General features: G+C 37.9%; 12 protein-coding genes across 12 annotated transcripts; 4 read left to right on the top strand and 8 right to left on the bottom strand.

Annotated features, from left to right (window-relative positions):
• Positions 1 to 24: 24 nt before the first annotated feature.
• Positions 25 to 2244, bottom strand: CTF3 (Ctf3p; the record flags this gene model as incomplete). The annotated part of the gene is made up of 1 exon (XM_003678406.1): positions 25 to 2244. One exon carries the CDS (start codon positions 2242 to 2244, stop codon positions 25 to 27), a length of 2220 nt encoding a protein of 739 aa, XP_003678454.1.
• Positions 2245 to 3146: 902 nt separating this feature from the next.
• CSR1 (Csr1p) lies at positions 3147 to 4487 on the bottom strand (the record flags this gene model as incomplete). The annotated part of the gene is made up of 1 exon (XM_003678405.1): positions 3147 to 4487. The coding sequence occupies one exon, from the start codon at positions 4485 to 4487 to the stop codon at positions 3147 to 3149; it is 1341 nt and encodes a 446-aa protein (XP_003678453.1).
• A 252-nt stretch (positions 4488 to 4739) lies between these two features.
• NCAS0J01350 (mannose-1-phosphate guanyltransferase) lies at positions 4740 to 5825 on the bottom strand (the record flags this gene model as incomplete). Its single annotated transcript, XM_003678404.1, has 1 exon — positions 4740 to 5825. One exon carries the CDS (start codon positions 5823 to 5825, stop codon positions 4740 to 4742), a length of 1086 nt encoding a protein of 361 aa, XP_003678452.1.
• Positions 5826 to 6123: 298 nt separating this feature from the next.
• Positions 6124 to 7563, bottom strand: SEC61 (translocon subunit SEC61; the record flags this gene model as incomplete). The annotated part of the gene is made up of 1 exon (XM_003678403.1): positions 6124 to 7563. One exon carries the CDS (start codon positions 7561 to 7563, stop codon positions 6124 to 6126), a length of 1440 nt encoding a protein of 479 aa, XP_003678451.1.
• Positions 7564 to 8727: 1164 nt separating this feature from the next.
• FBP1 (fructose 1,6-bisphosphate 1-phosphatase) lies at positions 8728 to 9816 on the top strand (the record flags this gene model as incomplete). Its single annotated transcript, XM_003678402.1, has 1 exon — positions 8728 to 9816. The coding sequence occupies one exon, from the start codon at positions 8728 to 8730 to the stop codon at positions 9814 to 9816; it is 1089 nt and encodes a 362-aa protein (XP_003678450.1).
• A 67-nt stretch (positions 9817 to 9883) lies between these two features.
• Positions 9884 to 10603, top strand: PSY3 (Psy3p; the record flags this gene model as incomplete). Its single annotated transcript, XM_003678401.1, has 1 exon — positions 9884 to 10603. One exon carries the CDS (start codon positions 9884 to 9886, stop codon positions 10601 to 10603), a length of 720 nt encoding a protein of 239 aa, XP_003678449.1.
• Positions 10604 to 10606: 3 nt separating this feature from the next.
• On the bottom strand, positions 10607 to 11464 carry NCAS0J01310 (uncharacterized protein; the record flags this gene model as incomplete). Its single annotated transcript, XM_003678400.1, has 1 exon — positions 10607 to 11464. The coding sequence occupies one exon, from the start codon at positions 11462 to 11464 to the stop codon at positions 10607 to 10609; it is 858 nt and encodes a 285-aa protein (XP_003678448.1).
• Positions 11465 to 11579: 115 nt separating this feature from the next.
• On the bottom strand, positions 11580 to 12887 carry STP3 (Stp3p; the record flags this gene model as incomplete). Its single annotated transcript, XM_003678399.1, has 1 exon — positions 11580 to 12887. The coding sequence occupies one exon, from the start codon at positions 12885 to 12887 to the stop codon at positions 11580 to 11582; it is 1308 nt and encodes a 435-aa protein (XP_003678447.1).
• Positions 12888 to 13180: 293 nt separating this feature from the next.
• NCAS0J01290 (uncharacterized protein) lies at positions 13181 to 16405 on the top strand (the record flags this gene model as incomplete). The annotated part of the gene is made up of 1 exon (XM_003678398.1): positions 13181 to 16405. One exon carries the CDS (start codon positions 13181 to 13183, stop codon positions 16403 to 16405), a length of 3225 nt encoding a protein of 1074 aa, XP_003678446.1.
• Positions 16406 to 16613: 208 nt separating this feature from the next.
• NCAS0J01280 (elongation of very long chain fatty acids protein) lies at positions 16614 to 17657 on the bottom strand (the record flags this gene model as incomplete). Its single annotated transcript, XM_003678397.1, has 1 exon — positions 16614 to 17657. One exon carries the CDS (start codon positions 17655 to 17657, stop codon positions 16614 to 16616), a length of 1044 nt encoding a protein of 347 aa, XP_003678445.1.
• Positions 17658 to 18064: 407 nt separating this feature from the next.
• Positions 18065 to 18698, top strand: ARC18 (Arc18p; the record flags this gene model as incomplete). The annotated part of the gene is made up of 2 exons (XM_003678396.1): positions 18065 to 18070; positions 18174 to 18698. The coding sequence occupies 2 exons, from the start codon at positions 18065 to 18067 to the stop codon at positions 18696 to 18698; spliced, it is 531 nt and encodes a 176-aa protein (XP_003678444.1).
• A 169-nt stretch (positions 18699 to 18867) lies between these two features.
• SSQ1 (Hsp70 family ATPase SSQ1) lies at positions 18868 to 20823 on the bottom strand (the record flags this gene model as incomplete). The annotated part of the gene is made up of 1 exon (XM_003678395.1): positions 18868 to 20823. The coding sequence occupies one exon, from the start codon at positions 20821 to 20823 to the stop codon at positions 18868 to 18870; it is 1956 nt and encodes a 651-aa protein (XP_003678443.1).
• Positions 20824 to 20926: the final 103 nt, after the last annotated feature.

Here is a 20926-nt window from a genome sequence, read left to right as displayed (position 1 = left end):
TGCTATAAAAAGGACCTTTTTCAACTATAGAACTTCGTTATATTTAGAGAGACTCTTTAAATATGTAAATAGAAACAATGCAATATGATTGTAACACTGCATAGTACTAATTATCTTCAATAATTCAGGTTTCAATTGATTGAAATCAGATATGTTTGAAATCCATAAACTTTTATCAGATAATTCACTGGTAAATCTTTTGAAACCTTCTTCCGTTATCAATTCACAGTAATTCATAGTTACTGAATTGTTTCGTTCAAGCTGATCTAGAGCTTGCTGGGAAAGATATGATGTGGAGGGAATTCCAAAAATGGAAAAAATAGCACTTGTCTTTGAATTAATATCCGGCAGATACAGGTTCTTAACAACTTCCTTTATGAATTTAGATGGTATATTAAATATCTTTTTTGATTTGTATATTCTATTTCTCCAAAGATAATTTGTCAAATCTAAGATATATTGGTTTTGTAGTTGCACGTAAAGATCGTCCGGTTCTCTATAAACCAATAGTTCTTTAACACTGACAAGATAACGACAACAGGCATTAAGGAGTAATGGATCATCAATAGTACAAAGCTTGTTCATTGTACTGTTTTTCAAAATTATTTGTTTCAGATACTGTTGGACAATCTCATCGGGCGTTTCTGGATCGTTAAATTGTTCATGGAAATTGGTAGCAATAAAAGAAAGAAGATCTAGTAAGGAAATGGTTGTGATTGTTATATGTCTATTTTCGACGGAATGAACAAGATTAGACAGTAATACTTTTCGTATATCGTTTAGAATATCAAGCACATAGGATATCAGTGCCATGTCAACATCAGACTCTAATAACCAATTTTTAAGCATCAATATGATTGAATTTGAAACAATTGATAAAATTGTATTTTGTGAGGTAGACCATATTTTAATCTCTGAATTTGTGTTGTTGCTTAAATTGCAAATATTTATAATTTGAAGGATCTTTTTCTGGAAATTGGTTGACTCCATTTCATCATTTATACCAGGACGTCTAATTATGGGGAACACAATGGTGCATATAGACATGAAAAGATCCTTGTTAGCAGATAAATTTTCTAAAATGAGAAATTCATCGATAACTTTTCTAATAAGATTAGTATGTAATTGGCAACCTTTCATTATGTGGTCAAAAACTGTAATTTTTTCTAAAGATTTCATCTTTTTATCTTGGAAACATCTCGTTAACTGCGTAGAGATCCATTCGTACATCTTTGACCAAAATTGTTCAAGTTGCACATCATTATTATCATGACGGGATCTAGTCAACACCATTGGATAAAATTGTATTGCCAAGTTGTTCTCATTTGTAAATATAGCTTCCCCACTTTTAGGCAATTCAATCTCACCCCATCGCCTTTGTAATTCACCTAAACAAGCAATTTCTTCCAGTTGTATTATTTCATTATCAGAATAACGTTCTTTATAAATTAATTGCAATGGTCTTTCTGGATCATCTTGCAATTGTATAATTTGATATCGTAATGATTTCTCAATAGATCTCTTGTTAAACTCGATGGGATTCACAGCAATCAGCACTTTCTTCAAATTACGACGAAATTCATCTTCAAATTGGAAACTTTGTAATACTTTTATGAATTTGATATCACAGTCAATCGTTTTGATTAGTGCCTGGATTCTATTAGACTTTTCCAAAAGAGTAAGATATCGTCTTAATATCAGGGTAGCATACGCTTCGCTATTCTCATACCCTGGATTCAGGGCAATTTGTTCCAAGATCTTCAATTTCCATGGTTTGATCTCAGTCGTCAACGTGGTGAACCATATTAAAATCAATGTAACCGATCTTTGCAAATAGTGAAATTGCCACAGGTGAGACCATACCGATAAATCGATCGTGTATTTAGGAATAAGGATTGATATATGGACTAACCAATTGCATAAGGCAGCTTGGAGTTCCTTGGATGGGTATTTTTGTTTCGTTGAAGTGGGTTGTCCCAAGTTTTTGACTATGAGATCAATGACACTCTTATTTATATAACCATTCGGCAGAAGATATTTCTTAATAATGATTAGCTTTGTCTCTTCTGATAGCAGACCTGAATGACATATGAATGTTATTAGTTTGATTAGGTTGGTTGATGTCAGACCGTGCTTGCGAGATAAGGTGTATAATTCATTCAATTCGGCTTTCAATTGAGTATTGGGAGTCGTGGAATTTGCATTTGTAAGATTTTCAATAGTTGCGTCAAGCTCAATAGACATATCTCCCTCTCTATAAGGTCAATACACTTCTTTGTATTTGATTCTGTTCTGTATATATGTTTGTTGATTGTAGGCGGCATACCATATAATTTTTCAATATTCAATGTTTACATTATGTACAATCAACCTGGACAAGTAAGAGTCGGTCAATTTAAAATTATAATGGCGAGTTACTAACCGAAATAATATTTACAGTAGGTAAGCAAAATAGTTATACCATTTTCTATATGAAGTTATAATGTGTTTCGTTAAATAATAGAAGGAGAATTGAAGTCGTTCGTTAGATCACGCTAGTCACGTTTGAAGCAATGGAAGAAGTAACAGCAGGCCCTTGAAACCATTCAGATTCAGTGTATGCACCGATAACGAAGTAGATCCAAACTCCCATTACGATAATTATGAATGGTCTTAAACGTGCTGGTAGATACACATAAAGTAAGTACATTGGCGACATTAGTAGAGCGAAGATTGCCAATCTAAATATTGTGGTGACGATGTCCCGTTCTTCATCCATCTTGGTTAGGGATTTTCTATTTGATCTGTAGTTATTGAGGTATATGAACACTGTCTTCGCAGCTGTTTGGAAATTGTGTTGAACTCCTTGTATGTTAGTGTTATTGTTCGGAAAAATTGAGTGTTTAATAAACCGGTGCGGTCATCAAAGATGCTGCCATTCAAGAAACCATTGCGTCAAAAATAAAGAAAGTGAGTATCAAACTAACCAAGTATTCTATAAAAACAAACGGTTTCTTTATTAAAAAATGTATAAAAACTTTTGAGAAAATGTCATCGATTGTCAAAATGACAAAATTTGGTATAACTGTGTCAAAGATGAAGTGAACAGAACAGAACGCCATAAGTGCAGATGTTAAACACATTATACTATGAATACCGAGCATGAATTAATTTTTATTTAAATCCAATTGTCCACTTAGGTCGTAACTCGATCTTGATCTAATGAATGGGTCCAATTCGACATAACTTCTACCCAGCTCATCACTCAATTGGTATCTTTGTTTTGCAAATGCCTTAGAATCCTCTTTATTTGAACTTTCAATCCATTTTACAGTCATTTTGATGAACTCATCAATTAATTGTTTCCTTCTCTCTAAGGCCTCTTGTTTCCCCTTCGTATCATCATGGAAGTGCTTATCTAGAGATCCATCAGGTGGTGAATAATGATCCAGATCAATTGAATCATTCTCACCATCTAAATATGAAGGAATCTGGTCCATGGGTATGAACTTGGCCAATTCTTGTGCATTTTTAGTAAATGTAATTTTAGATGCCACCACGGGGTCTAACGAATTCTTGATAATGTTCCAAATAGGGTTAAATAACCAAGGTGCTTTATGAACAAACAAATGCTTTAAAGATTCCGGATAATGCGCTTCAAAACAAGTAATTAAAAATTTAACTGGTGCATACTCCATATTGGAAAGGCTAAAATCGGTCAAATCGAATAAGATACTTGATGCTTGATCTCTCATAAAGAGACGTGAAAGTTCTATGACTAGGATGGCATATTCTTCCAATTCCTTTTCCGTTTGATCCGAACTATAGTGGAACTTGGGTCTAACAACTATGAGCGGGCATGAATCGCTTGTTGAGGTAAATATTACTGCCTTTTGAAGTTCTAAATTCTTTATTATGCCCTTTATATCTTTATCGTAAATGGCACGTTCACCATCATTCAGTAATTCATTAATATGCATCTTGGAAAGACGAAATTGGAAAGTTGATGAAAGCATCTTGATTGATTTATCTGTATTCCACTTACGAGCCCTTATAAATCTCAACAAATGATTATCCGGTGGATCTAATCTTAGCATATTCCAAAATTCCTCTTGTGTGGCACTGACATCCACTGTAAGTCTTTCGAATTCCGGATGAATTAAACCTGGAATGTATTGAATGGTACCCGTTGAGTTTTGTGAATGATGATGGTGATGATGTTGCTGATTATCCTGTGTAGCAGTTGAAGTCATCGAGTACAGTTTACCAAATAGGGATGACTTCTTCTTTGGTTGTTGTTCTGGGACAGATTTGATACTGTTACATGGTGACAGTACTTGTTGTTCCTTAAATGCCTCGGACCCATCTACTGGGATGCCCCATAAGTGGAACAAATATGTCCATACTTGTTTCAACACTACTTCTTTGTTAACGTCGAGATTTTGCCATTTCCTAGAATGTGAGCGTTCCTTGGAAGTCATTGAATTGTTTGATTGGATGGATACCATAGTAGGAGAGAGAATCAAAGCATTCAAAGATGCGAATTTATATATGTATATATATCTATATTTGAGTCGTGAAGGGTAGTAGATCTACTCAACAGATCGATGGGGTAAACGATTTCGTTTATCTATTTACGTGACACGTTAAAAATCTACAAGAAAGCGCCAGATTTTTCGAACGTCGCAATTTCAATTTCAATTTTTTTTTAAAAAAAAAAATTAATAATAATAATAAGTTATAGTCATAAATACATTACATTACATGATGATGGCTTCTTGTGGGACATTAACAGAGATAGTCTTATGTGGCAAAACTTTCCCTCCATTGACGTAAATTTCGTCCTTCACCTTAACGTCATCACCCAATACAGTGACACCTTCTAAACGACACCATCTCCCCACAGTGGAATGCCATCCAATAAGGGTATCTTTGATCAACGAGTGTTCCATAATAGTAGAATTTGCTAGCACGACGGATTTCTCAATTCTTACACCGTCACCAATTTCTACATTGGCACCAATGACCACATCGGGTCCGATCTTTGCACTTGGAGCAATAACAGCGGTTGGATCAATTAACGCGTCACCCAATACGTTACCACCAGCAGATAACAAAGCTGGGTTTTTTCTTCTCAATGATTTCAAATAAAGACCAGTACCAGCCAAATAATCCTTTGGTTGTCCTACATCCATCCAAAAACCTTCCAAATCGAAAGAATACAACGATCTCTTATTGACCAAGATGGGGAAAGTTTCCTTCTCAATGGAAGTTGGTTTCAATTCGATCAAATCAATGACCTCCGGGTTCAAAATATAAATCCCAGCATTAATTCTATTCCCTACGAATTCCTTAGGTTTTTCCACGAACCTATCGATCAAATTGGGCACTTTCAAATCATGAACAATAACCCCATATTTGGAAGGTTCATCCACTTTGGTAGCCACGATGGTCCCCATGCCGCCATGAGCCCTATGGAACTCGGCCAATGCCTTGAATGGGTACTCACAAATGACATCAGAGTTCAGGACAAAAAAGGGAGAATTATCCTTCTTCAAAGTCTTCTCAGCCAACTTCAAGGGACCCGCCGTGTCTAGGGGTTCCTCCTCCACAGAGAAAGTGATATGGACACCGAATTCCCTTTCGTATTTTTGCAAAGTGGAGACCATGACTTCCGGTCTGTAATTCACTGCAAGGACGATATCTGTGACACCAGCCTGGGCAAGGGCTTCAATTTGGTGCAGGATCATGGGTCTGTTGGCGAACTCGACTAATGGTTTGGGGACCGTTAGTGTTAGTGGTCTTAGTCTGGTACCGTAGCCTCCTACTAGAATGATAGCTTTCATGTTTGTGATGTTGTGCTGTGGCAAGGAAGCAAGAAGACAAGAAGAAATTGCGATGGGTTGTTTAAATATTCGAGGAGCACATATCTGTGAGGGTTATCTACTATTGTTCTGGCAGGAACCCCGGTTTATTGTTCGCTTGGTACAGTGAAAAAAGTTTAAAAAATGCGACACGGTGTTCATATTTTCAATACATTACAATATACACTACAGAGTAAAATAAAGGGGGAGAGGGGAGGGGAGATAGTATGTACGTACATAGAGTGTGTGTGTGTGGGGGGTGCTGCACTGTGCACAGATCTTACATCAATTCTGAAAATCCAGGAACAATGTTCTTGGTGAAACCACCCTCTTTAGCGGCAATTTCGTAGTAGCCGTAGATGGTGGTGGTAGCCATTAAGATGGAAGCACCTGAACCCAAGGTTCCTAATAGATCGGACCCGACAGATAGGGCACCGATGGTGGCACCACCGAATGCGGCAGCTGTTGGGATGACACGTTTCAATTCTTTCAAGACGTTAGTTTCTCTCTTACCGCTAATGACCATACCTTCATCTTTGAATTGTTTGGCAATGTCCTTTGGTGAAGTACCTGAGATTTCGATCCAAGTCTTGGAGAAGATGGCACAGGTACCTAGGACAAAGGAGACGTAAATGACAGTCTTGATTGGATCCAATACGATTTCAGAGATGGAGAATAATGGTTGAATGTAGTATGATAACCCAGACAATGCCATTTGTGGACCTTGAGTACCTGGTTTAATACCCCAAACACCTAATAATCTAATGATTGGATTATGTGGGAACTTCTGGTATAACATTTGAGAAATTAAGAAAATGTTTGAAGTCAATGCACTTTGTAACATGATTGGAGTGTTTGAAGTGTAGAACAATTTGATTGGGTAGACACCGACTTGACCTCTAATCTTGGTAGATCTAATTGGTAATTCGTAACGGAACCCTTGCAAATACAAGACAAACAAGAAGACAGCGATGGTAGCCAAGACTTGGAAAACGTTTGGTAAATTCGTTCTGTAAAATGCTTCGACTAAAGCTCTCTTCTTATCCTTTCTCACAGCTAACAAATGGAACAATGCGACGACGGCACCTTCAAATTCATTACCACGACCGGTATTGACGGTAGTTGGAGCGAAAGCCTTCCAAAAGATTTGTTCAGCAATGTTGGTGGCGGTGAATAGGGAAATACCTGAACCCAGCCCGTACCCCTTAGACAACAATTCATCTAATAATAAGACGATGAAGGAGGCAAACATCAATTGGAAGATTAGCAATAGGGAGATGGCCCATCCGATACTCTTTGGATCACCGTAATTACCCGTCAATACGACGACGACAGCTTGACCTAGAGTCAAGACGATAGCGCAGACTTTTTGAGCCACTTGGAACAATTCACGGTCATTCTTGTTGTTCAATTGGACGTTTAGCAATTGAGTTCCTTGTAAGAATTGGAAGATCATGGAGGAGGTGATGATGGGGGAGACACCCAATTCCATCAAAGTGCCTCGGTTGGAGGCCAGCATGGCTCTTAGCCAGTATAATGGGTCAGAAGTTTCACTGGAGACGATACCATAGAGGGGGATCTGACCTAGGATCAAGAAGATCAATAGAGAGACACCAGTCCAGATTAATTTTTGGTTGTATGGGACCTTCCTTTGAGGGGAGATGACTTCTGGGAGGAATGCTTCGAATGGTTTGAAGATATCTAATATACGATCCGACATTTTAGAAGAGATGGTGGGTACGTAGTGGCAGTAGCGGGTGTGTAGAGATTGGATAGCCGGTTGGAAGGAAGGAAGGGTGTTTATGTATTGGATCTTGTTTATCCTTGAGTGGAAGTTTTATGCTTGCTCGCTTGTCATGGACGGAGAGACAGATTCTTGCCACGTCAAATAAATAAATTTTGGCAGAGTGGGCCGTGCGGGTGACCCCTTTGCCAGAAAATGTATTGAAGGAAAGAAGAAGCAACAGATAGTTAGTTAGTTAGTTACGTTCAAGAGAGCAAGAGCAAGAACAAAGAGCAAGAGCAATGGAGTCTGCTGCGCCATCTTCGGCCAAGTTGTTTTTTGTCGGCATATGTATACATGCTATATTCATGGTGCTCTGTAAACGCTATGCCAATCGTGAAATATTGGTGTTACAAGGATTTGTATGGATAGTTGCGCTTGCCCTAGGCCAAGATCTTGGGAAGGGATTTGTCTTGTTTGGAAGTTGTGTTATCCTGTCTTCGTTATTCCTGGGCGAGTTGCCCAGTTTGAAAGGGGTGGCCGTAGGGCAGGGGAAGAAGGAACAATCTACCTAGCAATGTATTGTATAGTGAAAATATAATAATGCTCTTTCGTATTTGTTTCGCGAACGTTTCGCGTTGCCAGTGGTGTTCTTCCTTGACCTGGAGTTGGGATTTCCCCATCCCCTAGAAGAAAAACAGCAAAAAATGGGAGACCGTCGGGGAATGAGAAGAAGAGAGAGTACAAGAAGAAGACAGAATAGAGAGATCTCTTCGATGATTACGTTATCCAAAAAACTGAGATGGATAAATATCACTGTGAACGAAGGAAGGATCGTGTGGGATGATCCCCCGTTCGTCCGGGTCCAAAAACAATGTCCGGGTCATCGGAGTTGGTCTCTCGGAACAGCGGGGTGTTACGTAATCCGATAAAAATAATAAAATAAAATTAAAATAGATAGCCGCCCATCTCAATCTTTTAATAATCTATCTTCATTGATTGATTCATTCATTCATTCCCCTATTCCCTTTCCCTTCCTTTACCCACCCCTTTCCCCACGTTTTATTCAACTCTCTTATATATATATAAGTCTATACACACACTCTCTCTCTTGCCACTTCCACTCTCACTCACTCTCTCAAAACAACCATCCAGCCAATCATGCCCGTCCCAACTGAAACAATCACTATCTCTGCTCCATCCACAGAACAAAGAAGAAACTCCAGCGAAGCCATCAACACAGACATCGTCACCCTCCCACGCTTCATCCTCGAATCACAACAACAATTCAAACAGGCAAGAGGTAACCTCACACTCCTACTAAACGCTCTGCAATTCGCTTTCAAATTCATCTCACAGACAATAAGAAAGGCCGAATTGGTAAACTTGATAAACTTGCACAATTCTTCCATCACCATAAACGCCACCGGTGATGTCCAAAAGAAACTGGACATCATCTCGGATGAAATATTCCTTAATGCCATGAAATCATGCGGGGTAGTCAAGATCCTCGTCTCTGAAGAACAAGAAGATTTGATCGTTTTCCAGGGGAACAACATCAATGATCAAACGTATGCCGTCTGTTGTGACCCCATTGATGGGTCCTCCAATTTGGATGCAGGTGTCGCCGTGGGAACTATCGTTTCCATCTTCAAGATCGATCCAAACGTCAAGGATTTGAAACAAAACGTATTGAGATCTGGGAATGATATGGTCGCAGCATGTTATGCAATGTATGGGGCATCCACTCATTTATTCTTAACGTTCGGACAAGGTGTTGATGGGTTCACTTTGGATAATAATTTGGGTGAGTTCATATTGACTCAACCAAATTTGAGAATCCCACAACAAAGATCCATTTACTCCATTAATGAGGGGAATACTTTCAATTGGGACCCTAAAATAAGTAAATTCATCGACTTGTTAAAGAACCCACAAAGTGAAATGAATAATAACTGTGTTCCTTACTCAGCAAGGTATATCGGTTCCATGGTTGCTGATGTTCATAGAACGTTTCTTTACGGTGGGTTGTTCTCTTACCCCTGTGATAAGAAGAACAAGAACGGGAAATTAAGACTGTTGTATGAGGCATTCCCCATGGCTTTCTTAGTGGAACAAGCTGGTGGTAAGGCCGTTAATGATTTCGGAGAAAGAATTATGGATTTGAAACCAAAACATATTCATGATAAATCTTCCATTTGGTTGGGCTCCACAGAGGAAATTAACAAATTCTTAACCTATATTGCATAACTTTGCACTCTCTCATGTATATTTTATTTTTATTTATATTCTATCTTACGTACATTTTTTCAATGCGATGAAAATAATTAAATCAACAACAACAACACAACCACCAATGGACGTACTAGCTCATTGTAGGGTCTACCCGCTCTCAAACTTCTATCATCCATCACCACAATCAATAACTCTTCCAAATACACTAATATCAAACACTGACAATGATAAACCACACATAGGCTTACTTCACCTAATAGAACACGATTTCAAGATGTCAAACTTTAAAAAACAACTATTCAATCATTTGACAACTTCAAACGCATCATATCTCATAATCGACATCACGTCCACTTGGAAAAGATTCTTACTCTCTTCCTCTTCCGCTTCTGCCTCCCTCATGTACATGAACTCCACTTCTATCCTCTCCTTCGAGGGACTCATTAACTACCTCGTCCAATTGAATGATCATCCAACCACAGCTTTGCAAAGATCACTCTCCATCAATAACGAACCCTTACAATTAACCCTACCACTATCGGGAATAATCATAGACAATTTATCCTACTTACCGCAGGACCCACCGCAATTCAAGATCCTGACAAACATACTGAAATTACTAAGAAAATCCCTGGGTTGTTGGATAATGACTACCAGCTACGGTCTAGAATACAACCAGGGCATAGAAAATACAATCTCAACTTCTGCATCAAATTCAAATACATACATCCCATTAAATTATACAAAGGAGATGGATATCGTCCTCCTCCATGAACGTGACCTAAGATCACGTATCCTCTAGCATTCAATTATTGACCTTCCGGGGACGACTCTTCACTCGTCTACTGTACCAACCACCGTTGGCAGACGGCATCTTCGCTACACTGGCCCAATTATGATCGCTTCGAATCACATACGTCCGCGGCGGTGTCAACGTAGTCAGCACAATTGGACTCATTCGAGGTTCACTGTAAAATGTCACCGCTGTGGAAGGATTCTTCATCCTCCATGATCCACGATAACGTGGACGGAATCTTACCTCGGCGGAAGGAGGTTGCGTGTGCATCGGTGCGTATTTCACTGGCCCCATTTGCTTATAGTATGGAATGTACCCCACCCCGTCCCCATACAATTCAGATTCAGGTTCAAGTTCAGCCTCCATGGCTGGCTCCTTCAACGTCCCATCTTTATTCGCAACTTTCTCACCACGCATACCAATGAAATGAATCGGAACTGTATATTGAATCACGTACGATGCACCGGATAGTTCTTGGAATATTTGTACATAGTAATATCCATCCGTCCCAGCACGAGAGTCAATACTCAATTCCACCTCTCCCTGGGCCCTCACGGTTTCCAACGTCAATAGGTGACCCATGTTCGTTATTTGATCGCCAGGACCAGAACATAATGTGAATTTATACCTCTGTATTACCTGCGCATCATCATCATTGTCCGAATGCCACTGCAGTTTTAATTTCTGTACCGGTTCCTTGTGGAAGTCCAATTGAGCTCCCAATTTCGGGGACGTGATCACCATCTTGCATTGCCCCACGACAATCATCAACAGCCATGCCAATGGATAAAATAACATCTTTGTTCGCTTGCTTGCTTGTTTGTTTGTTTGTTTGCTATTGTGACTGATTATTTTATTTTCAGACATCTTTGAGTCCTCCCCTAATTTTCATTTACCGACACTTTCACTAATTAACACATTCATTTTTTTCGTTTCATCACGTTACATATTCATTAAACAGATATATAAAATAACTCAGTAATTAATTATAACGATATCCACATTCTTCCCCCACATGATCATGTAACCAAACTTCCACATTCGCAAAATGTTTACCACAATGCTTACAATTACCAGGAACAGAATTCCTCTCTGTCTTCTTCGTCCCAGCAGGGTATTGGAAATGTAACGCTTTCAAATGATTTTTAAACGTATCACCTCTAGAGAAAATCCCCGAGGGATGACAATTCAAAGTCTCGAAATTAATTAATTGCTTCTTGAACGGGTACATCTCCATATCTAATTGAATTAGAGTAGAATTATAGGGACACTTATAAGCACCACTTAATTGATGCAACGATTTCAAATGATCATGTGCACTCTCCGTTCCATTGGCGACTGCACCACCACCACTTGCCTTCTTCCCCTCCGGTAACGCATCCTTCCAATGTCTCTTTTGATGCCTTATTAAATCATTGTTACGACCAAACCCACGCTGACAAATTGGACATTTGTGCGGTCTATCCTCGGGAACTAAATGTGTAGCCTTATGTGTCGTCAAATTAGCATAGTACCCGGAACAAATGGGACATTGTTTCTTTCTTCTCTTTGTCTTGGCAGACACCAAGGGATCATTAATGAGGGTCGCATTCGTGGGGGCTGGTACCGCAGGTGTCACACTTCTACTCTTGACATTACTATTATTGGTCGCAATTGTAGGTGTCTTTAATTTAGGTATGGGTGGTGACATGATATCGCCACGTCTTCTCTTCAATAATGAATCACTGGATAACATGGCAGCGGAATAGATAGAATGTAATCCGTCTTCCATTGTTATTTCGGGCATGTAATCCACAGATGCCAACGTTTCAGCTCGTAATTGTGGAGGAATATCAATGGCTGTTGCGGCGTTGCTAGCAATTGGTGCTGCAACGGGCATCTCCATGGGAACAGAGGCCGGAAGTACCAATGGTTCTGTCATGGTAATTTTACCCCTGAGATCACCACCCACCTTGCTATTTTCTGACGCTATAGACTCTTCTCGTGCTTCTGATTCAACGTCACTGGTCCTCGTGGATGCGTAACTATCCTGTGATATACTTGCACTACTATTATTCTTAGAAGTTAATAATTGATAACTTAAGAGTCCACTCCTCCTTGATGAGGGCAACATGGTCTTCTTATAGTTGGGCATAGACGCATGAGTAAAATTCTTACCCAGGGGGCTCCCATTTCTATCGTCATTAGAATCAGCATCCACGTTTCTATATTTCGTTTCCGCTGCTCTGACCAAACTGTCAAAGGACGAAATTGGGGGAAGTGATGGTATATTAATTGAACTATTTTCCATATTGAGACGCAAACAAACTATCTTTCTCTTTTGCTATCATCATTGTCCAAAATTTAAGTGCTTCAAAATTTACTTTCTCAAAGCTTTTTGGTCGTTTTATTTTATTTCTTAGTTTACTCTCAAACATGAACCGACCAAAACCCTCTTTTTGCCCTAAATTAGGGCTCAAAGCCAAAAAGAGAAACTTAACCCTAGCCGTTTGAACAGACAAAACAAACAAATAATAACAACAACAAATAACGTGTATCCATCTTTTGCATCGTATATCTCTAAAACGGTGACATCGTACGCCTATGAATAGTAATAATCAGAACATGACAAATAGAGGCCTGGTATTACCTCCTCTGAACGGTAACGCGGCCAATGATGGTGGCAATGGCAATGGCAATGGCAACGCTGCTAACATTCGAAATATCGCAAGAGCTAATGACGGAACTAATGTAACTGTGGAAGACACTACCAATAGCAGCAATTACTACGAAGCAAACGTTAGCGTGGAACAGAGTACTGTAGTGGATGAACGGTCAACTGTGGATACTTTGGTTCAAAGAGCTTTTGATAATGCTACTACACATAACTCTGCTGTAACTGCAAATTTGGTGGGTCATCATCCCGCTGTCACTGACGAAGATTTGGATACGGATGAAACATTTGGAGAGACTGAGCGTGAGGATGAAGAAGAAGATGAAGAGGCTGATGGAAGGGCTGCCGAAGAAGAAGAAGAGGATGATGATGATGATGATGATGATAATGATTTGGATGATGAGGCTGATGCAGATGGGAACTACACTCAAGGTATTACTGAAATTGATCCTGAAACTGAAATTGTTGTTGATGGTAACAAAAGATGGATTCCAATTCATCTCTTGAGAAAGAATAGAGCTGTGGTTTGGACTCATTTCTTGGGACTGAATAAGGCATTACTTGAAGCCAAATGTAAACATTGTGGGGAAGTCATTAAAAAATCCGACAATCCAGTGATGAAATCATCCATCAAAAAATTTCAGGCTCATTTAAGGAAGAAACATAAAATAAACCCCAATGAAAGTTTTTATAAGAAGACACCTTTCCCAGCAAGAAGGTCTCATAGGCAAGATCAACACAGTCACCATGAACAACGACAAGGACAAGGCGACGATGACGCACATTTGAGTAGACCTTCGTTTAGACCTGAAAGGTCAGTATCTGATTTTAATAATTTTATGGGTACTTCTCTAATAAATTTTGTGAACAGCAATAGTATAATAACAAATCCTTCCACAATAACTACTCAAAATCATATGAATAATGGAGATATTACCAGTATTACTGAAAATCAAGCCGCTAGAATGTCCAATGAAAGACTATTGAGCTTTTCTACGAACCAATTATTATCTATTATTATTGCTTCTGAAAATTTACCATTGTCCTTTGTAGAAAATAGTTCAGTCAAATTACTATTATCAAGAGTTCCAGGCTCATATAACCCAGATCCTAAAATTATTCACGATTCCATTAATCGTATCTCCAATGCTATTGACGAAATGATTACAAGAACAGTCTTCCGTAATAATGCCGACATGTCACTAATAATCTCTAACACTAACTTTAGTCAACAAAATAGTGACCCAACTAGCCAATCTGATGAAGAAGTACGTAATAACCAAAACGTAGAATTAATTCAAAAATTAGGTTTGTTCTTAAATGAAATGAGTAAGATTAATTTCTTTTCTTTTAGTCATTGTATTTGGAATAAAAACACTTCGTTGTTATCGCTGCAATTCTACGATGAAATTTCATCTACTATGAAAATTTTGCCATTATTAACTAGTAGATCGAAAGATGAATCTGATACAACATCTGTTTCGCTAAGAACTCAATTGAATACAGTTTTCAGAACCATCCCAGGTCTGTATAAGACAGTCCTATCAGCTACTTTACCCAGATCAAAGATTACCGATATGCTGAACGTTGATGATTTTTTCCTTGGTACAAATGATTTAAACCCTAAGAATTTCTATCATAACTGTATTGTCACTATCTTAACAGATGCAATTACTCCATTGTTTGGAAGTATTGAAAATGAAGTGGATGATTTAATGAATACAAGTACTATCAACTCTGAACCTGTCCAAGAAAACTCTTTGCCCAATGACTATTTTAATGCCTCTCCATTGGATACTTTAATTGACCTATCTCATGTCAATATTGAAGGATCCATTTTCCATAAGATTAATCTATTCTATGAAGAATTATTTTCCAATTCTTGGCAATTAGATAGATTCAAAACTTTATGTGGTGAACACTTGAATGATCCTGAAATTAAATTGATACCATTTGATAAATTTAAATACTCCTCTGCAGAGGAATGTTTGGAAAGATTTATTGACTTACGTCCGGTCATTGAGTTAAATGAGCCCCGTTTGAATTCAGGAAGATTCACAGAAGTGGATTTCCAAATTATGAGTTACATGTTGGAAACCTTACAATCCATCAACAGATTAATTCTCTATTTTGCATCAGGTACTTCCGGTAACTTTATCTATGTTTTATTTGCCATATTACATGTGGAAAGACACTTGGCTTCCACTATAAGTAATGTTCAATTTCAAAGATTAATTAAACCATTCCAGGCAGTTTTAGCTAATATTAGAGAAGTGAAACAAGTCCTACTTACAGATGATATGAATCTCTTAGCTATGTTCCTTTGTCCCGCAGTATTATTTGAGAGAGAAATTCTAGAATATGCCTTCAAATCCATTTCTTTATCTGATATTGTCGATATAGTTTCAACTACTGTCTTCGACTTATTGAAAAGATTTATTGATGTGGAAACACTCACTCAACAGAATCCAAGAATGAATCAACTGCAAATGCAAATGCAATTATCAGCGGAGCATAATGAACAACCTCATGCCACTTCATTTGATGCCATAAATGAATCAAGTATATTTGCATCAGGTAGAGAAAATATGGAAAATACATCGAACATGGATACCACTTCTAATGATGCAATTAAAGAAACTGTGGACACACTTTTAATGAAATTGATCCAAGAAGATTTGTACGAGTATTTGAGTACTGTAAATTCAATTGTGCCTGTATCTTATAAGGCCTTTTGCGATGAAAGCGGATACGTTAGGTATAACAATCGTTTCAAGAAAGGTAAACCTTTGTACGATGGGGAATCAAATGCTGATGAACAAGCTAGGATTATTGCAGAAGAGTTGGCTAATGTACAACCGATGAATTATATTGATGAATTAATGGATATTCATGTTCCTGTTTGTAATGCTTTCTGGGCACAATTATTGAAACATGATGCTGGTGTGGTTATAAAGATTTTGATAAGAATTATGAGAACACAAGCTGCATCTTCAGTTAGATCTGAATATTCATTCCTGAAGAATTTCAAACCTAGAGCTGGCGCTGACCTTTTTGAACAGATTGTCAAGATAAGAGTATTCAATGAACAATTTGTTGCTGGTAAAGTGGATTTCGATTTGGATACCCTATCCACAGCCAGTCAATACCGTTAGAGTATACATTGGTTGATCTTGTTGTATTTTACTTTTATCATATCTTGTAGTGGGGATGAATAAATATACAAAACTTGTATAAGTAGTATACACTACGTGTAATATTTTTTTATTTCTTTATTTATTTATATCTAAAACTTATTCCGTTATGTTATTGTAGTCTATATCTTTTATCAAAAGTAATCATTTTTTTGTTTTCGATTTTCGTTTATACTTTCCTCGAGGTGGCAGTAGTCACATTACGTTTGCTGGTGGTTGAAACAGCATCTCCTTTCCTATCCTTCTTGGATACAGAGTTTTTCTTCTCGTGTTCCTTTTTACTTTTCTTGCCAGCCATCTTATAAGAGCTAACATAAAAGGAAATAAATAATACCAAATATGAAGTCAAAATCATGTAGCCATAAGCTGCAGCAATTTCCTCCCCATAACATGACCCCATATGAGGTAAATATTCAGCAAAGTATTCATTTGCATAAAAGGTATAAGTGGCAAAGTAAACAAAACCTAAATCAATTAAAAATTGAATAATTTGGAATCTGGTAACCCATTGTTTCCACCAAACTCTAATACCACATGAGCTTAGGAAATAATACCAATACATGATGACATGGACACCTAGATTTAAAGTAATTGGAACCCATTCAACAGAAGTATGGCCCATCAGTTGAGTGTAACATAATAAGGCGGTAGCACCATGGTGGTAGGTATGTAAGAAGATCAACTTTTTTCTCTTTAGGATTAAGAAAACCGTATCAAGTAATTCCCAAAATTTGGTTAGATAATTTAAGTAGTAAAGGGTAATTAACTTGGGGGTAAATGCGTCCTTGGAGCAGATAGCCCAAAATAATCCATGATGATAAACCATAGGGATTAATTGCTCTAATAGTAGCATCAAGACGATGAACGAAACGGAAGTTAGGAATATATTGTGCATTTGGAACAAAATAGTTAATCTCATTGGCGAAGCCTTAAATAGGTTTAAAATAAATTGACCTCCAAAAATTATAATGTAATACACTATAATGACTCCAATGGCCTGGTATCCATTAGCTAAGAATGTTTCATTGTAAACAAATCTAAACTCTTCAGCTGGATAACCAACGATAAAATTGAATACTTTAGAAAAGATTGGCCATAATTCTAAGCCAAATGGATGTTCCACAGATGGGACATGGTAGCTAATCCATGAATTTAACTCGACGTTACTGAGAAAAGTCTCAGGTATCGTTGAATTGTTAATAATTTGTTCCATTGTATCTTAAACGTAATTCCCGACGATCTTTTGTTTAAATCTGCAGAGTCCGGCGACAATTCCGAGGAAGATAAATTGCAAAACTTGAGGCAATTGGGAGATCGACGTTACAGTGTACACCCTGCTAAATGGAACGAGTTGTAACTCAACTCATCTTCTGATTTCAATTGAAATATTTCACTTTTTGTTTTGTTTACAAAACTGGATTTACCCTAATGTAGGGCCTAACATAAAAAAATATAATTAGGGTTCAAGTCGCTAGTGACGTAACCCTAATGAAATTTGGAATTTACCAATTCATTGAATAACCCCTATCAGATTTGCTTAAACCGTAGTGAATCAAAGAACAATTGTGCAATCAGATTATCTGTCTCTTCAAATCCAATACTCCAAACCATTATTTTAAGATGCCAGTATGTTATTGATTGTAGAAAGAGGGCTGAAAGTTTGGTAGACTTTTTTTATGGGATGTTTTATACTAACAACAAATTTGCTCTATTGCATTTATTGAAACAGGCATATCACTCTACTTTCCCAGTCGATCCACAAAATGACAGAATGGTTGGAAACTTTGCTATATTGCCATTAAATTCCAAATATAGAGGGCCAGCATACCCAGCCAATTCTGATTACGATATAATTGATGAATGTCTCGATCTTTTCCGTGCCAATTCATTCTTCAAGAACTTCGAGATTAAATCACCTGCCGACAGAGTGTTAATTTATGGTATTCTATTTATCAACGATTGTCTCTCTAATTTGAAGCCAAATACATCTTATAATGAAGCTATGAAAGTGTTAACAAACGTTGCCTTAGATAACTTTACCATACCTGGAACACCTGGATTTCCCTTAAATACCGTCTACTCTGTGCCTGTGGAGGATCGTAACGGCATGGATCTTTTGAAAACTTATATCCAACAATTCCGTCAAGAACTAGCAATGAGATTATTAGAAAGAATTTACAGAGACTCTAAGGAAAGTCCATCTAAATATTGGCTAGCATTCACTAGGAGAAGATTTATGAATAAATCATTATAATAGGTAATGGAATGTATTAATATAGTCCACTGGACGTGGAGAATCCTTCAAAATAATTGATATTATAGATACTTAAGAATCATTTTTACATGTATATTTGGGGATATATTTTAATACGATAAGACAATATATTGCGTTGTATATGTGTACATTGACTTCATTAAATAAATCACTCTTTTACGTTACCTTCCACCGTTTTGTGGTTTTGTTGCTTCTTAGTTACTCTTTCAAATAATTTAAAGGCTTTGTTTTGTAAGGCGTCTGTGGATTTTTTAATGACGTTCACATCCAAAGACATATCATTTTCCTTTTCCTTAAAATTATTGATCAATTGCCTTAATTCCTTTAGTTCTTGTAAAACTGTAGGATATTGGTCGTCTGTTGAGATTGTCTTCTTAAACTTCTCAAATGCATTTTCCGTGTCACTTATCATTATGTCTGCTTTTGTTATTAGCTCCATTCTTTGTCTGATTATGTTATCTGTTTGTCTGTTTGCATTGGCTTCTTCTACCAATTTATTTATTTCCTCTTCAGTTAATCCTGAGCTGGGAATGACAGTAATAGATTGCTCTTTACCACTACTCTTTTCTGCAGCAGATACATTAATTATACCATCCGCATCTATATCGAAAGTAACAAAGATCTGTGGTATCCCCTTTAACATCGGTTGGATCCCAGTCAATTTAAAATCACCGATTAGTTTATTATCACGTACTAATCCTCTTTCACCTTGGTAAACTTTAATGTCTACACCTGTTTGCCCATCCACCCCCGTACTGAAGATTTCTGTCTTGGTAACTGGCACAGTAGTATTCCTTGGAATTAAAGGTGAAAATGCACCGCCAAATGTTTCAATACCTAAAGTTAATGGTGTTACATCTAACAGTAACACGTTCTTAATTTCCCCTGAAAGGACACCACCTTGAATGGCAGCCCCTAATGCCACCGTTTCGTCTGGGTTAACGCTTGTATTGGGTTCCTTTTGAAATATATCCTTCACTAACGCTCTAATCTTGGGCATTCGCGTCATACCACCCACTAGTATGACTTCATCTACATCTTCCGGTTCAATATCAGCATCCTTCAATGCCTTCTTTACAGGGTTTAATGTTTTTTTGATTAGATGCATGGTCATATTATCTAGTTCTTCTTCTTTCAATTCCATGTTTAGATGATAATTATTTACAAGGAATGGTATCTCTACCTTTGTTGTATGTACGTGAGAAAGTTCGATCTTTGCAGTCTCTGCAGCTTCCCTTAATCTCTGCATGGTTTCCTTACTATTTATGACTGTTTCTTTTTGGCAACCGGGGTTATCTTTAAGGAAAGTTTCCACTAGATGGTTTATAATGACGTTATCGAAATCTTCACCACCAAGATGAGTATCCCCATTTGTAGATCTTACCTCAAAGACTCCATCCTCAATGTCAAGAATAGAGATGTCAAAAGTCCCACCACCAAGATCGTACACAGCAATGATTCCCTTCTTACTCTTCTCCTTTGAATCAATACCAAAACTTAACGCAGCTGCGGTCGGTTCGTTAACAACTCTCAAAACTTTCAAACCAGCCAATTTCCCCGCATCCTTGGTAGCCTGTCTTTGGGAATCGTTAAAATAAGCTGGTACAGTAATGACAGCCTTATCGATAGTTTCATTCAAGTAAGTCTCAGCAGACCCCTTCAAATACTTCAACAATAGTGAACCAATCTCACTGGGTGATCTTACGATCCCATCACTGGTAGCCACGTAAGCTTGTCCATTCCCTGTATCAGCCTTCACGATTTTGAAAGGCATGACAGGGATGTCCCTTTGCACTTCGGCATCATCAAATGATCTACCAATGAGTCTCTTTGTTGCAAAGAATGTATTTTCTGAATTCAAAAGGGCCTGTCTCTTGGCAGGTGTCCCAACGATAACGTTGTCCCTAGTGGTGGATTTGAGATCGAAGGCCACCACGGAGGGAGTGGTACGTTGACCTGATTCATTTTCGATGATCGTAGCAGACCTCTTATCGTTAGAGTCACGAATGTAAGCGACGGCACTATTGGTGGTCCCCAGGTCTATACCAATGACCCTCGATGAGACCTTGGTGGATATCTGGCGACGTATCGCTTGTCTGAGCATTGGGTTGTTGGTATGTTGTGTTGTTAATGGTTGGTGATGACTAAGAACGATTAAAGGTTAAATAAATGTTCCATTGACTTCGCGATAACGTTTGGTAAGACAG

This window comes from Naumovozyma castellii, chromosome 10 (assembly GCF_000237345.1).
Source record: "Naumovozyma castellii chromosome 10, complete genome".
NCBI lineage: Eukaryota > Fungi > Ascomycota > Saccharomycetes > Saccharomycetales > Saccharomycetaceae > Naumovozyma > Naumovozyma castellii.
The sequence above is the reverse complement of the archived record's forward strand: the minus strand, read 5'-3'. Positions and strand labels throughout refer to the sequence as shown.